The sequence below is a fragment of the Hypanus sabinus genome, chromosome 29, assembly GCF_030144855.1.
Source record: "Hypanus sabinus isolate sHypSab1 chromosome 29, sHypSab1.hap1, whole genome shotgun sequence".
NCBI classification, from domain to species: Eukaryota; Metazoa; Chordata; class Chondrichthyes; order Myliobatiformes; family Dasyatidae; genus Hypanus; species Hypanus sabinus.
In genome coordinates this window covers 1089066-1103571 of record NC_082734.1, presented here as the reverse complement: position 1 = coordinate 1103571, position 14506 = coordinate 1089066, and the positions used below count along the sequence as shown (strand labels likewise).

The following is a 14506-nucleotide window of genomic DNA, read 5'->3' as shown; positions in this document are numbered from 1 at the left end:
TACTCAGGCAGCTCATCCCAGTCGGCCTTCCTTCGTTTTTATCAGTGCCCCAGTTCAGTCCGGCAGCTGCTCTTTCTATGACCGCAAGAAACCGCAGAGTTGTGGACATGGCTCAGCACGTCATAGAATCTACCTGACCCTCCATGGACTCTGTCTACACTTCACACTGCCTCAGTAAAGCAGCAAAGACCCTCACCCACCCAACATTCTCTCTTCTCCCCACTTCAATCTGGCAGAGAACGCAAAAGCCTGAAAAAACATACCATCAGGTTCAAGGACAGCTTCACCCGTTCCCTAGATCTCACCATCTACCTCGTCATGGCCCATGTACATTACTGTCTGCCTGCACTGCCCTTTCTCTGTAAATGTAACATTTCACTCTGAATTCTATTACCGTTTTACTCTGTTCTACCTCAATGCACTGTGTAACGATCTGGTCTATCTGAACAATGAGTACCTTGGTACCTGTGACAATGATGAACCAACTGATATTCCACCTGAAGTAGTTCTTTCTACCTACGCAATATAGTCATAGAAAGCAACAGGCCCTTCAGCCCATCTAGTCCATTCCAACCCAGTCTTCTGCCTATTCCCATTGACCTACACCCGGACCACAGCCTCCATTACCCCTCCCATCCATGTCCCTATTCAAACTTCTCTTAATCAAGCTCACACCCAGTATTTCTGCTGGTAGCTTGTTCCATACTCTCAGTACCCTCTGACTGACGAAGATTCCCCTTAAACATTATGTTCTAATCTCACCCAACATCAATGAAAAGAGCCTTTATATATTTACCTAATCTATCTCTCTCATAATTTTGTTTACTTTTATCTAATCTCTGTCTATCTCCTATGCTTCAGGGAATAACCTTATTCTATTAAACTTTTGCCTAGCTCAGGTTGTCAAGTTCCAGCAACGTCCTTGTACATTTTCTCTGCATTCTTTCAATCTTCTTCTAAGTCAGTAACCAGGACTGCATACAATCCTCCAAATGTGGTCCCACTATCTTATAGAACTTCAACACAACATCCCATCTCGTGTACTCAGTACATGGATTTATGAAAGCCAATGTGACAAAAGCTTTCCTTATGACCCTGTCTATCTGTGATGCAACTTTCAATGATTGTGTGTGTGTGTGTGTGTGTGTGTGTGTGTGTGTGTGTGTGTGTGTGTGTGTGTGTGTGTGTGTGTGTGTGTGTGTGTGTCCGCGCGTACCCTTAACTCCTGGTGGAGTCGTTGGGGCGCCTTCATGACAAGCTTTTTGCACCGATCTTTTCGGTGATTGCTCATCGTACGGCGCACCTCCGGCATCTGAAACCTGGCAGAGCCCATCCCTCTCCAGGTTTTCTGGAGCCGGCTGGATTCGAACTCGGGAGCCTTCACTCTGAAGTCCAGCACTGATACCACTACGCCACCAGCCAGCCTATGAATTATGAATTATGTGCCTGTATTCCCTGATTCCTTGCTTCCACTACACTCCTCAGTGCCCAACCTGCAAGACCTACGTTGGTTGGTCCTACCAAGGTGCTAAACCTCACACTTGTCTGCATTAAATTCCATCTGCTATTTTTCCAGCTGATACAGATCCCTCTGTAAGCCACGATAGTTTTCCTCGCTGTTCACTACACCCCCAGTCTTGGAGTCATCCACAAATTTACTGATCCAGTTCACCACATTATTATCCAGATCGGTGATATAAATGACAAACAACGTATCCCACCCCACCAACCCTGCGGCACTCCACTAGTTGTAGGTGTCCAGTCAGAGAGGCAACGCTCTCCGGCTTCTTCCGCAAACCCAATGACTAATCCAGTTTACTACTGCCAAGTGACTGAACCTTCCTGAGCAGCCTCCCTTGTCAAATGCTGAGCTAAAGTCCATGTGGAAGCATCCACTGCCTTGCCTTCGTCACCATTCATGGTAACTTCCTCAAAGAACTCTGTAAGATTGGTTAGACACAATCTACCACACACAAAGCCATGTTGACAATCCCTAACCAGTCTTTGTCCATCCAAATATTTATAAACATAACCAGTCCCTTAGAATATCTCTGTCTTGTAGCTCAGGACAATTTAAATATCTCCACTGGCACTCCTGCAGCAGGACTTGCCTCCCACAGCAACAGGCCCTTCACCCATCTAGTCCATTCCAACCTGGTCTTCGTCTACTCCCATCGAACACCTCATCAGGCCCTGGGGATTTATCCACCCTAATTTGCCTCAAGACAACACGCAGCTCCAGCAGAGCGAGGCCACTCACAGGTTGGGATTGGCCCCACTACTCAGCAGCAGATGGACCAGGTCCGAATGCCCCCGAGTGGCAGCGACGTAGAGGGGGGATTCACCGGCGCTGTTCCTCACATCCGGTGGACAACCTGCAACACCAGAGCATTCAGTCACCAGGTGAGGGGAGAGATCAGTGCCCTAGGTCAGGGGTCAATGAGAGGAGCGAGATCAGTCCCTGGGATCAGGAGGTGGGAAAAGGTCACTGTCACTGTCCTGGGTCAAGGAGAGGGATCACTGCCTGGGATCGGTGGAAGTGGGGGTGAAGTCGGTGAGATAGTTCAGGGATCAGAGGTGGGTGAGGTCAGTTGCCAGGATTAGGGGGAAGTGGGGGTGAAGTCGGTGTGATAGTTCAGGGATCAGAGGTGGGGGAGGTCAGTGGCCTGGGTCAGGGGGAGGTGGGGGTGAAGTCGGTGATAGTTCAGGGATCAGGGAAGGGGAATGGTCAGTGCCTGGGCTAGGGTAACCGGGGGTGAAGTCGGTGTGATAGTTCAGGGATCAGGGAAGGGGAGGTCAGTGGTCAGGGGGAGGTAGGGGTGAAGTTGGTGATAGTTCAGGGATCAGGGGTGGGGAATGGTCAGTGGTCAGGGGGAGGTGGGGGTGAAGTTGGTGTGATAGTTCAGAGATCAGGGGTGGGGGAAGTGGGGGTGAAGTCAGTGTGATAGTTCAGGGATCAGGGAAGGGGAGGTCAGTACCTGGGCTCAGGGAGAAGTGGGGGGTGAAGTCGGTGTGATAGTTCAGGGATCAGGGGTGGGGGAAGTGGGGGTGAAGTCGGTGAGATTGTTCAGGGATCAGGGAAGGGGAGGTCAGTGCCTGGGCTCAGGGGGAAGTGGGGGTGAAGTCGGTGTGATAGTTCAGGGATCAGGGGTGGGGGAAGTGGGGGTGAAGTCGGTGATAGTTCAGGGATCAGGGAAGGGGAATGGTCAGTGCCTGGGCTCAGGGGGAAGTGGGGGTGAAGTCAGTGTGATAGTTCAGGGATCAGGGGTGGAGGAAGTGGGGGTGAAGTCGATGTGATAGTTCAGGGATCAGGGAAGGGGAGGTCAGCTCCTGGGCTCAGGGGGAGGTGCGGGTGAAGTCGGTGTGATAGTTCAGGGATCAGGGAAGGTGAATGGTCAGTGCCTGGGCTCAGGGGGAAGTGGGGGTGAAGTCGGTGTGATAGTTCAGGGATCAGGGAAGGGGAGGTCAGTGGTCAGGGGGAGGTGGGGGTGAAATCGGTGTGATAGTTCAGGGATCAGGGGTGGGGAATGGTCAGTGGTCAGGGGGAGGTGGGGGTGAAGTCGGTGATAGTTCAGGGATCAGGGAAGGGGAGGTCCGCGCCTGGGCTCAGGGGGAGGTGGGGGTGAAGTTGGTGATAGTTCAGGGATCAGGGAAGGGGAATGGTCAGTGCCTGGGCTCAGGGGGAGGTGGGGGTGAAGTTGGTGTCATAGTTCAGGGATCAGGGAAGGGGAGGTCAGTGCCTGGGCTCAGGGGCAGGTGGGGGTGAAGTCGGTGATAGTTCAGGGATCAGGGAAGGGGAGGTCAGTGGTCAGGGGGAGGTGGGGGTGAAATCGGTGTGATAGTTCAGGGATCAGGGGTGGGGAATGGTCAGTGGTCAGGGGGAGGTGGGGGTGAAGTCGGTGATAGTTCAGGGATCAGGGAAGGGGAGGTCCGCGCCTGGGCTCAGGGGGAGGTGGGGGTGAAGTTGGTGTCATAGTTCAGGGATCAGGGAAGGGGAGGTCAGTGCCTGGGCTCAGGGGGAGGTGGGGGTGAAGTTGGTGATAGTTCAGGGATCAGGGAAGGGGAGGTCAGTGCCTGGTCTCAGGGGGAGGTGGGGGTGAAGTTGGTGTCATAGTTCAGGGATCAGGGAAGGGGAGGTCAGTGCCTGGGCTCAGGGGGAGGTGGGGGTGAAGTTGGTGTCATAGTTCAGGGATTAGGGAAGGGGAGGTCCGCGCCTGGGCTCAGGGGGAGGTGGGGGTGAAGTTGGTGATAGTTCAGGGATCAGGGAAGGGGAATGGTCAGTGCCTGGGCTCAGGGGGAGGTGGGGGTGAAGTTGGTGTCATAGTTCAGGGATCAGGGAAGGGGAGGTCAGTGCCTGGGCTCAGGGGGAGGTGGGGGAAACCAGTGACCAGGGTCAGGGGTTGGGAAGAGTTCAGTGCCCGAGTCAGCAGAGGGCAGGGTGAGGGTGAGGGATGCTGAAAGCCCGTCAGGACGCGAATACCTTGAGCCAGCAGCCTCTCCATCTGCCGCCGGCTGCCACGCCGGGCACAGAGATGCAGGAGGGCCTCATCGCCATCCAGGTCCTGGCTCGACCCGAACCGCTCTGGGCAGCCCTGTGACAGCGTCATGGTTGCCGGGGTGGGGGCGGCTTTCAACGGTCAGACCCCACCCGGGGGAGCCGTGTGGCCGAGGCTTTTCCTCACCCGCTCCTGCCTGGATGACGTCGATTGCCCCGCCGCTGCAAACGGCTCACCTGATGACATCAGAACCACCTGCTCCACGTGACGTCAAGGCGACCGCATCCCTGCTTCGTGACCAGAGGAGACAATGACGTATTCGAAGTCGCATTCCCTAGGCTACGATGACGTAATCGCGTCCAAATTACTCTGTGACACCGCCCTCCGAACTGTTGCACGTGACATCAGCCCCTCATTCAACCTATCGCAGTGACGTCAAGTGCCCTCTCCCACCCAATATTTCCCCGTGACGGCATATCAGTTCCTGAACCGCTTTTGCGCCTCATTTTCGACAGTCTCTCGACGTCGTCGCCTTTTCCTGGCGCTCATTTTGAAGCGAGAGAAATCTTGTGGAGTTTGGGGTGGGTGGGCGCGACACCTCAGGGAGCACGCGCAGTTAGAGCCAACCGCGGCGGGAGGACGCATGCGCACCTGCTTGACAGCCGGCATCGGAGTGAAAAGCGCGCGGAGACATCAGTCTCGATTGATGACCAAGGATTATTTGCTGATTAGTGGGCAATATGCCGATTGGACAAGGCCACCCAGCCCTCTTCAGTGATTGGACAAGACCACCCAGCCCTCTTCGGTGATTGGACATGGCCACCCAGCCCTCTTCGGTGATTGGACAAGGCCACCCTGCCCTCTTCGGTGATTGGACAAGGTTGACCAAACTCACCCATCCACTGATCGGGGGAGACTGTTGCGGCCTGGTCACCTCTGCCAGCCCGTTGCCACGAGATCTTTGGCGCTCAGTGTTCGACTGTTTTTCTCCTACAGGACACACCAACCAGATTGCACGGAAACAGATACTCGGCCCATCTATTCGATGCCAGCCCAATTTCCTCCTGAGCCAGTCTCGTTTGCCCTCATATATACCTTGATAAGTGTCACTTATATTTTAATGAGGAGGCATGCAGGAGTGAGATAATGCAACTGGGAGAGTGGTATCGCAACAACAACCTTGCACTGAATGCCTGCCAGACCAGGAAACTGATTGTGGACTTCTGGAAGGGCAAGTCGAGGGAACACACACCAGTCCTCATCGAGGGGTCAGCAGAGGAAAGGATGAGCAGCTCCAAGTTCCTTGAAGGCTCTTGAGCTTATCAGAGAGCGAGCTTCACAAAGGTTGGGGAAAAGGGTTTTAAAAAGGGGCATTTTATGGGGCTTGGCGCATTAGTGGCAGGCCGGTCAATTCGAAGAGAGAGTGAGCTTTGCACAGGTCAGGGAGAAATGCACTGACACAGTAGCTCGTCATCGCACAAGGACACTGAGAAAGCTCCAAAATAAAAGAGAGACATTGTCTGGTGGTGCGGTTGTTGAAGGAGCGAACGTCAGAGTAGTAGGGCTTTGGCATGAATGGGCCGAGGCGAGGTAAGTTACTTTGCCCCACCCCCACCCCTAACAAGACCAGTGGGTATGACTGTGAGGCCAGTTTCCTGTTATGAGTGCCAGATGTGGAATGTCCAGTCTCCATGATGGCCACATCTGCACCAGGTGCATCGAGCTACAGATCCTTAGAGCTGGAGCTGCAGCTCGATGACCTTTGGGAGAGTGAGGATGTGATAGACAGAAACTAGGCAGGTTGTCACCCAGGGGCCATAGGAGACAGATAAGTGGGTGACCGTCAGGAGAGGGAAGGGAGGGTGTCAGGTAGTGGAGAGCACCCCTGTGGCAGTACCCCTTAACAAGAAGTACTCCATTTTGAGTACTGTTGGGAGGGACAGCCTACCTGGGGGAAGCAACAGTGGCCGTGCCTCTGGCACTGAGTCTGGCTCTGTGGCTCAGAAGGGTAGGGAAAGGAAGAGGATGTCAGTGGTAGTAAGGGACTCTATAGTTAGGGGGTCAGACAGGTAATTCTGTGGACGCAAGAAAGAAACAAGGATGGTAGCTTGTCTCCCAGATACCAGGGTTCGTGATGTTTCTGAGCACGTCCACGATACCTTGAAGTGGACTTTCAGCCAGAGGTCGTGGTACATGTTGGTACCAACATAGGCAAGAAAAAGGGGGAGGTCCTGAAAACAGAATATGAGGAGTTAGGAAGGAAGCTGAGAATCTCAGGATTGCTGCCTGTGACACGTGATAGTGAGTATAGGAATAGAATGAGGTGGAGGATAAATGTGTGGCTGAAGTACTGGAGCAGAGGGCAGGAATTCAGATTTCTGGATCATTGGGACCTCTCCTGGGGCAGATGTGACCTGTACAAAAAGGACGGGTTACACTTGAATCCAAGGGGGACCAATATGCTGGTGGGGAGGTATGCTAAGGCTGTTGGGGAGTGTTTAAACTAGATTTGCAGGTGGGTGGGAATCGAAGTGAAGAAGCAGAGGATGGGGATGTTAGAGCACAAGTAGAGACAGCTTGTAGGGAGTTTGTGAGAAAGGATAGGCAGATGTTAGAGGAAAGATGCCTTTGGCCTGATGATTTGAGATGTGTCTATTTTAATGCAAGGAGTATCATAAACAAGGTGGATGAGTGTGGATCAATACGTGGAACTATGACATTGTGGCCATTACAGAGACTTGGATGTCTCGGGAGCAGGAATGGCTGCTGAGTGCACAGGCCTTTAGATATTCCAAAAAGGACAGGGAGAGAGGCAAAAGAGGCTGGGGAGTGGCATTGTTTGTTAGGGCTAGTGTGAAGGTTGCAGAAAAGGAGGAAGCCATGTAGGGATGGTCTACTAAATCAGTGTGGGTGGAAATCAGAAACAGGAAAGGGGTAATTACTCAACTAGGTGTTTTTATAGACTCCCCAATAGTAACAGGGATATCGAGGACCAGATAGAGAGGCAGATTCTAGAAACAGTGCAATAATAATAGGGTTGTTGTGATGGGTGATTTTAACTTTCCTAATATTGACTGGCATCTCCTCCGAGCAAGGAGTTTAGATGGGGTGGAGTTTGTTAGGTGTGTTCAGGAAGGTTTCCTGACGCAATATGTAGATAAGCCAACTAGAGGAGAGACTGTACTTGATCTGATATTGGGTAATGAACCTGGTCAGGTGTCAGATCTCTCAGTGGGAGAGCATTTTGGAGGTAGTGACCACAACTCTATTGGCTTCACCATAGCACTGGAGAGGGATAGGAGCAGACAATTTGGGAAAACATTTAATTGGGGTGGGGGAAATATGATGCTATTAGGCAGGAATTTGGGAGCATGAATCAGGAACATTTGCATGGAGTTCTGCATAGGTATGTTCCATTGAGGCAGGGAAAGGGTGGTAGGGTTAAAGAACCATGGTATGCAAAGTATGTAGAAAATCTAGTTAAGAAGAAAAGCTTATGGAAGGTTCAAGAAACTGGGTACAATTAGAGTTCTAAAAAAGTACAAGCCTGCTTGGAAGGAGCTTAAGAATGGAATTAGGAGAGCCAGAAGGGGCCATGAGAAGATGTCGCTGAGCAGGATTAGAGAAAACCCCAAGGCATTCTGCAAGTTTGGGAAGAGCAAGAGGATGAGCCCTGTGAGAATAGGACCTGTGATAATGGAAATGTGGGCACAGAGTTGGAGGAGGTAGCAGAGGTTCTTACTGAATACTTTACTTCAGTTTCCACTACAGAAAAGGACTTTGGTAATTGTGAGGTTAACTTACAGTGGACTGAAACGCTTGAGCATATAGACATTAAGAAAGAGGATGTGCTGAAGCTTTTGAAAAGCACTAAGTTAGATAACCCACTGGGACCGGGTGAGATATACCCCAGGCTACTGTGGGAAGGGAGAGATGATATTGCTGAACCTGCTCATCAAAGATGATGATCTTTGCATCATCAATAGGGATGGGAGAAGTACCAGAAAATTGGAAGGTTGCAAATGTTGTTCCCTTGTTCAAGGAAGGGAGTAGAGATAACCCAGGAAATTATAGACCAGTGAGTCTTACTTCAGTGGTGGCAAGTTGTTAGAGAAGGAGACATCGGATTCAAGGAGACTTTGCTTTGTGGATCCAGAACTGGCTTGCCAACAGAAGGTAAAGGGTGGTTATAGTTGGTTCGTATTCTACATGGATGTCAGTGACCAGTGGTGTTTCACAGGGACCCTTCCTCTTTGTGATTTTTATGAATGACCTGGATGAAGAAGTAGAAGGGAAGGTTAATAAATTTGCTGATGACACAAAGGTTGGTGATGTTGTGGATAGTCTGGAGAGTTATCAGATGTTACTGTGGGACATCGATAGGATGCAGAACTGGGCTGAGAAGTGCCAGATGGAGTTCAACCCAGTTAAGTGGTTCATTTTGGTAGGTCAAATTTGAAGACAGAATATAAATGGTATGACTCTTGGCAGTGTGAGGATCTGAGAAATCTTGGGGTCCGTGTCCATAGGACACTCAAAGCTGCTGCACAGGTTGACAGCTTGTTAAGAAAGTGTATGGTGTGTTGGTCTTCATAAACGTAGGATTGAGTTAAGGTGCTGTGAAGTAATGTTACAGCTATGTAAGACCTTGGTCAGACCCCACTTAGAGTACTGTGTTCAGTTCTGGTCACCTCTCCACAGGAAGGATGTGGATGCTATAGAGAGAATGCAGAGGAGATTTACAAGGATGTTGCCTGGATTGGAAATAAGAATGAGAATAAATTGAATGAACTTGGCCTTTTCTCCTTGGAGCAACAGAGGATGAGAGGTGACCTGATGGAGGTGTTAAGATAATGAGAGGCATTGATCGTGTGGATAGTCAGAGGCTTTTTCCCAGGGCTGAAATGGCTAACGTGAGGAGACGCAGTTTTAAAGTGCTTAGAAATTGGTACAGAGGGGAAGTCAGAGGTAAGTTTTACACACAGAGTGTGATGAGCGTTTGGAACGGGCTGCCAGCGATGGTGGTGGAGGTAGATACGATAGGGTCTTTTAAGAGACTCTTAGATAGGTACACAGAGCTTAAAAAATAGAGGGCTATGTGCTAGTGAAATTCTAGGCAGTTTCTAGAGTAGGTTACGAGGTCGGCACAACACAGTGGGCCAAAGGGCCAAAATGTGCTGTAGATGTCTATGTTCTATGATCTCACCCAGGCCCAGCACATTGATGCACAGGAAGGAGGCACAGCAAACGTTGTGCCTGTGTAAGTCACCAAACACTCCAGCAAATCCCCACATTTACTGCAGAGAGCATGCTGACTGATTCCATCAGTGTCCGTACGGAGGCGCCAATGCACAGGATTATGTGAGTCTGCAGGCTCAGCCAGCTCCACCTCCCACAAAATCATCCCCATTATCAATAACATCTTGAGAATACAGGAAGGCAGCATCCAGCATTAAGGACTTCCCTCACATCGCAGGACTCTGCAGAGAGTAGTGAGGACAACCCATGAACTTCCTATGATTCTGGACATTTATAAGGACAGGTGCGTAAAAAGGGCCTGAAGGATCATTGAAGAATCGAGTGACCCCAACCACAAGCTGTTCTAGCTGCTACCATCCGGAAACGATACCGCAGCATAAAAGCCAGGACCAACAGGCTGCAGGTCAGCTTCTTCCACCAGGCCGTCAGACTGATTAATTCACGCTGACACAACTGTATTTCTTTGTTATATTGACTATCCTGTTGTACTTACAATTTATTAGAAATTACTATAAATTGCACATTGCACATTTAGATGGAGACGTGACATGAAGATTTTTACTCTCCTGTATATGAAGGATGTAAGAATTAAAGTCAGTTCAGTTCACCATGTGGAGATGCTCTCTTCTCATTACTGCCGTCAGGGAGATAGTGCACGAGCCTGAAGACCAACCCTTGATGTTTTCTCTTTCACCCAGCCCTCAAATTCACTTGGTCCATCTCAGACACTTCTTTCCCCTTTCTCGATCTCTCAGTCTCCATCTCTGGAGATAGATTGTCCACGGACATCTTCTATAAACCCACTGACTTCCATATCTACCTTGATTATAGCTCCTCCCACCCTGCCAAATGCAAAAATTCTATTCCCTATTCCCAGTTCCTCCGTCTCCACCACATCTGCTCCCAGGATGAGGCTTTCCATTCCAGGACATCCCAAATGTCCTCTTTCTTTAAGAATCATGGTTTTCCTTCTGCCATCATCAATGATGCCCTCACCCGTATCTCCTCCATTTCCTGTACTTCAGCCCTCACCCCATCCTCCCATCACCACAACAGGGACCGTGATCCCCTTGTCCTCACCTATCACCCCACCAGCCTCCAGATCCAGCATGTTATCCTCCACAACTTCTGCCACCTTCAACAGGTCCCCACCACTAAGGACATCTTTCCCTCTCTACCTTTCTCTGCTTTTCGCAAGGATCGTTCCCTCCACAACTGCCTGGTCCACACGTCCCTCCCCACAGATCTCCCACCTGGCACTTATCCCTGCAAGCATAAGTGCTACACCTGTCCCTACACCTCATCTCTTACCACCATTCAGGGCCCCAAACAGTCCTTCCAGGTGAGGCAACACTTCTCGTGAGTCTGTTGGGGGTCATCTATTGCATCCGGTGCGGCCTCCTCTACATCGGCGAGACCCGATGCAGATTGGGGGACCGCTTCATCGAGCACCTACGCTCCGTCCATCACAGCAGACAGGATCTCCCGGTTGCCACTCACTTCAACTCTGCCTCTCATTCCCATTCAGATATGTCCACACATGGTCTCCTCTACTGCCATGATGAGACCAAACTTCGGCTGGAGGAACAACATCTCATATACCGTCTGGGTAGTCTCCAGCCCCTTGGTATGAACATCGAATTCTCCAACTTCCGGTAATTCCCTCCCTCTCCCTTCCCCCATCCCACCTCTACTCTGTCTCCTCTTCTAGCTGCCTATCACCTCTCATGACTCTGCCTTCTTCTACTACCCATAGTGCTTTCCCCTTAGATTCCTTCTTCACCTCTCCTGCCTAACCCCTCCCTGCTTCCCCTCCCCCCACCCCTTGATCTTTCCTCTGATTGGTTTTCCACCCTCCCCCCACCTTCTTTATAGGGCCCTTGTCCCCTCCTTCTTTAGTCCTGATGAAGGGTCTCGACCCGAAACAGCTTCTTTCAACGGATGCTGCCCGACCTGCTGAGTTCATCCAGCTTTTTTGTACGTCTCAATGTTTTCTCCTTTTGTCCTCCACTGTCAGATTTCTGAACCTATAAACACTGCTATCCCTCTCATTTTGCAGATTTTTCTGTTTCTTGTTGTAACTTCAGAATCGGGATTAATATCATCGGTATATGTTGTGAAATTTGTTGTTTTGTGGCAGCAAATAATTGCAATGCATAATAGAGAGAAATCTGAAGTACAGTTTGAATATACATAATAAATAGTGAAACAAGTAGTGCAAAATAGAAATACAGAAATAGTGAAGAAGTGTTCATGGGAGCAATGTCCATTCAGAAATCTGATGGCAGAGTGGAAAAAGCTGTTCCTGAATCATTGAGTGTGTGTCTTCAGGCTCCTGTACTTCCTTTCTGATGGTAGCAGTGATAACAAGACATGTCCTGGGTGATGGGTCCTTAATAATGGACACCGTCTTTTTCAGGCACTGCTCCCTGAAGATGTCCTAGATATTACAGAGGCTAGTGCCCATGATGGAGCTAAGTTTACAATCTTCTGCAGCTTATTTCGACCTTGTGCATACCAGACAGTAATGTACCCAGTTAGAACCTATCGTAATTATTTTTTGTATTGCACTCTTCTACTACTGCAAAACAACAAATTTCACAACATATGTCAGTGATAATAAATCTGACTGATCTGAATGACTATTGCTCAGTTATGTCCACAGTGATGAAGAGTTTTGTGATGAAACAGATCAACTCCTGCCTGAGAAGTGACTTGGATACACTGCTGTTTGCCTACCGGAGCAAAAAGTCCACAGCAGATCCCATTTCAATGGCTCTTCGCTCAACTCTGGGACATCTGGACAACAAAGATGCATACATCAATATGCCTTTTATCAACTACAACTCAGCCTTTAAAACCATCACTCCCAAAACTAATCAATAAGCTTTTGGACCTTGGCCTCAATACCTCCTTGTGCAATTGCATCCTCAGTTTCCTCATTTGCAGAACAGTCAGTTTGGATTGGCAACAACATCTCCTCCATAATCTCCATCAGCACAGGAGCACTGCAAGGCTGTGCACTAAGCCCCCTGTTCCACCTGCTTTACACCTATGACTGTGTGGCTAAGCACAGCTCCAAAGAATGCAATATTCAAGTTTGCTGATGACACCACTGGTGTGGGCTGAATCAAAGGTGATGACAAATCAGCATTCAGGAGGGAGACTGAAAATCTGGCTGAGTGGCCCCATAACAACAACCTCTCACTCAATGTCAGCAAAACCGAGGAACTGATTATTGACTGCCAGAGGAGGAAAGCAGAGGTCCATGAGTCAGTCCTCATCAGAGGATCAGCAACTTTAAATTCCTCAGTGTGATTATTTCAGAGGATCTGTCCTGAGCCCAGCATGCAAGTGCAATTACAAAGAAATCGCTCTACTTCCTTCAGTTTGCGAAGATTCGGCATAACATCTAAAACTTAGAGAAATTTGATAGATGTGTAGTGGAGAACATATTGACTGGCTGCATCACAGTCTGGTGTGGAAACACCAAAGTTCTTGAATGGAAAATCCTACAAAAAGCAGTGGATACGACCCAGTCCATCATGGGTGAAGCCTGCCCCACCATTGAGCACATCTACATGATACACTGTCACAGGAAAGCAGTATCCATCATCGGGGGCCCCATTACCTAGGACATGCTCTTTCCTTGCTGCTGATCTCAGGTAGAAGGTGCAGGAGGCTCAGGACTCCACCACCAGGTTTGGGAAAAATTATTGCCCCTCAGCCATCAGGCTCTTGAACCAACTTCTCTCAACTTCATTTGCCCCATCACAGAACTGTTCCCACAACTAATGGACACACTTTCAAGGGCTTTTCATCTCATATTCTTGATACTTATTGCTTATGTATTAATTATTATTATTTCTTTTTGAATGTGCACAATTTGTTGTCTTTTGCATTCTGGTGCGGACTTTCACTGATTCTCTAATGGTTATTATTCTATTATGGATTTATTGAGTATGCCTGCAAGAGAGTGAACCTCAGGGTTGTATATGGTGACGTATATGTACTTTGATAGTAACTTTACTTGAACCTTGAAAGATTTGTTTGGGTATCTGGAGATTTTAGGGGTTTATGGTGTTCCAGTGAATACTGCAGATTTACTGAGTATCTGGAGAATTCTGGCAGCTCATTCTATTTACAGATCAACCTCTGCGTGAAAATCTCTCCCCTCTCACCTTAAACCTGTTCCGTCTGGTTCTTGATTGCCCAAATCTGGGGAAGAAGACTGTGCACCATCACCCTATTGGCTTATACACCCCAGTCTTCTACAGTCTATGGAATAATGTCACCACTGTACTCTACACGTCCCTGTACTGTGCACATCCCTGTACTGTACACGTCACTGTACTCAACACGTCCCTGTACTGAGCACGTCACTGTACTCTACACGTCACTGTACTGTGCACGTCCCTGTACTCTACATGTCCCTGTACTGAGCACGTCACTGTACTCTACACGTCACTGTACTGTGCACGTCCCTGTACTCTACATGTCCCTGTACTGTGCACGTCCCTGTACTCTACACGTCCCTGTACTGTGCATGTCACTGTACTCAACACGTCCCTGTACTGAGCACGTCACTGTACTGTGCACATCCCTGTACTCTACATGTCCCTGTACTGAGCACGTCACTGTACTCTACATGTCCCTGTACTGAGCACGTCCCTGTACTCTACATGTCACTATACTGAGCACGTCACTGTACTCTACATGTCCCTGTACTGAGCACGTCACTGTACTCTACA

The 14506-nt window shown here is 49.4% G+C and overlaps 1 protein-coding gene and 1 long non-coding RNA gene across 5 annotated transcripts in view; one reads left to right on the top strand and one right to left on the bottom strand.

Moving 5' to 3' along the window:
• Positions 1-5086, bottom strand: part of LOC132382856 (inactive serine/threonine-protein kinase TEX14-like) — a 100968-nt gene extending 95882 nt beyond the window's left edge. For 3 of the 4 annotated variants that reach the window (XM_059953330.1, XM_059953333.1, XM_059953331.1), the window contains exons 1-2: positions 4481-5086; positions 2261-2375 (exon numbers count right to left, since the gene is read on the bottom strand). In XM_059953330.1, coding sequence (XP_059809313.1) covers positions 2261-2375; positions 4481-4607 — 242 coding nt within the window. In that variant the 5' untranslated portion in view covers positions 4608-5086. The remainder of the gene's footprint in view (positions 1-2260; positions 2376-4480) is intronic. The other variant, XM_059953332.1, reaches the window with a different exon arrangement.
• Positions 5087-5216: 130 nt separating this feature from the next.
• On the top strand, positions 5217-13738 carry LOC132382858 (uncharacterized). The gene is made up of 3 exons (XR_009508483.1): positions 5217-10158; positions 11284-11410; positions 12409-13738. It is a non-coding gene; the product is annotated as an uncharacterized LOC132382858 (long non-coding RNA).
• The last annotated feature ends 768 nt before the right edge of the window (positions 13739-14506 follow it).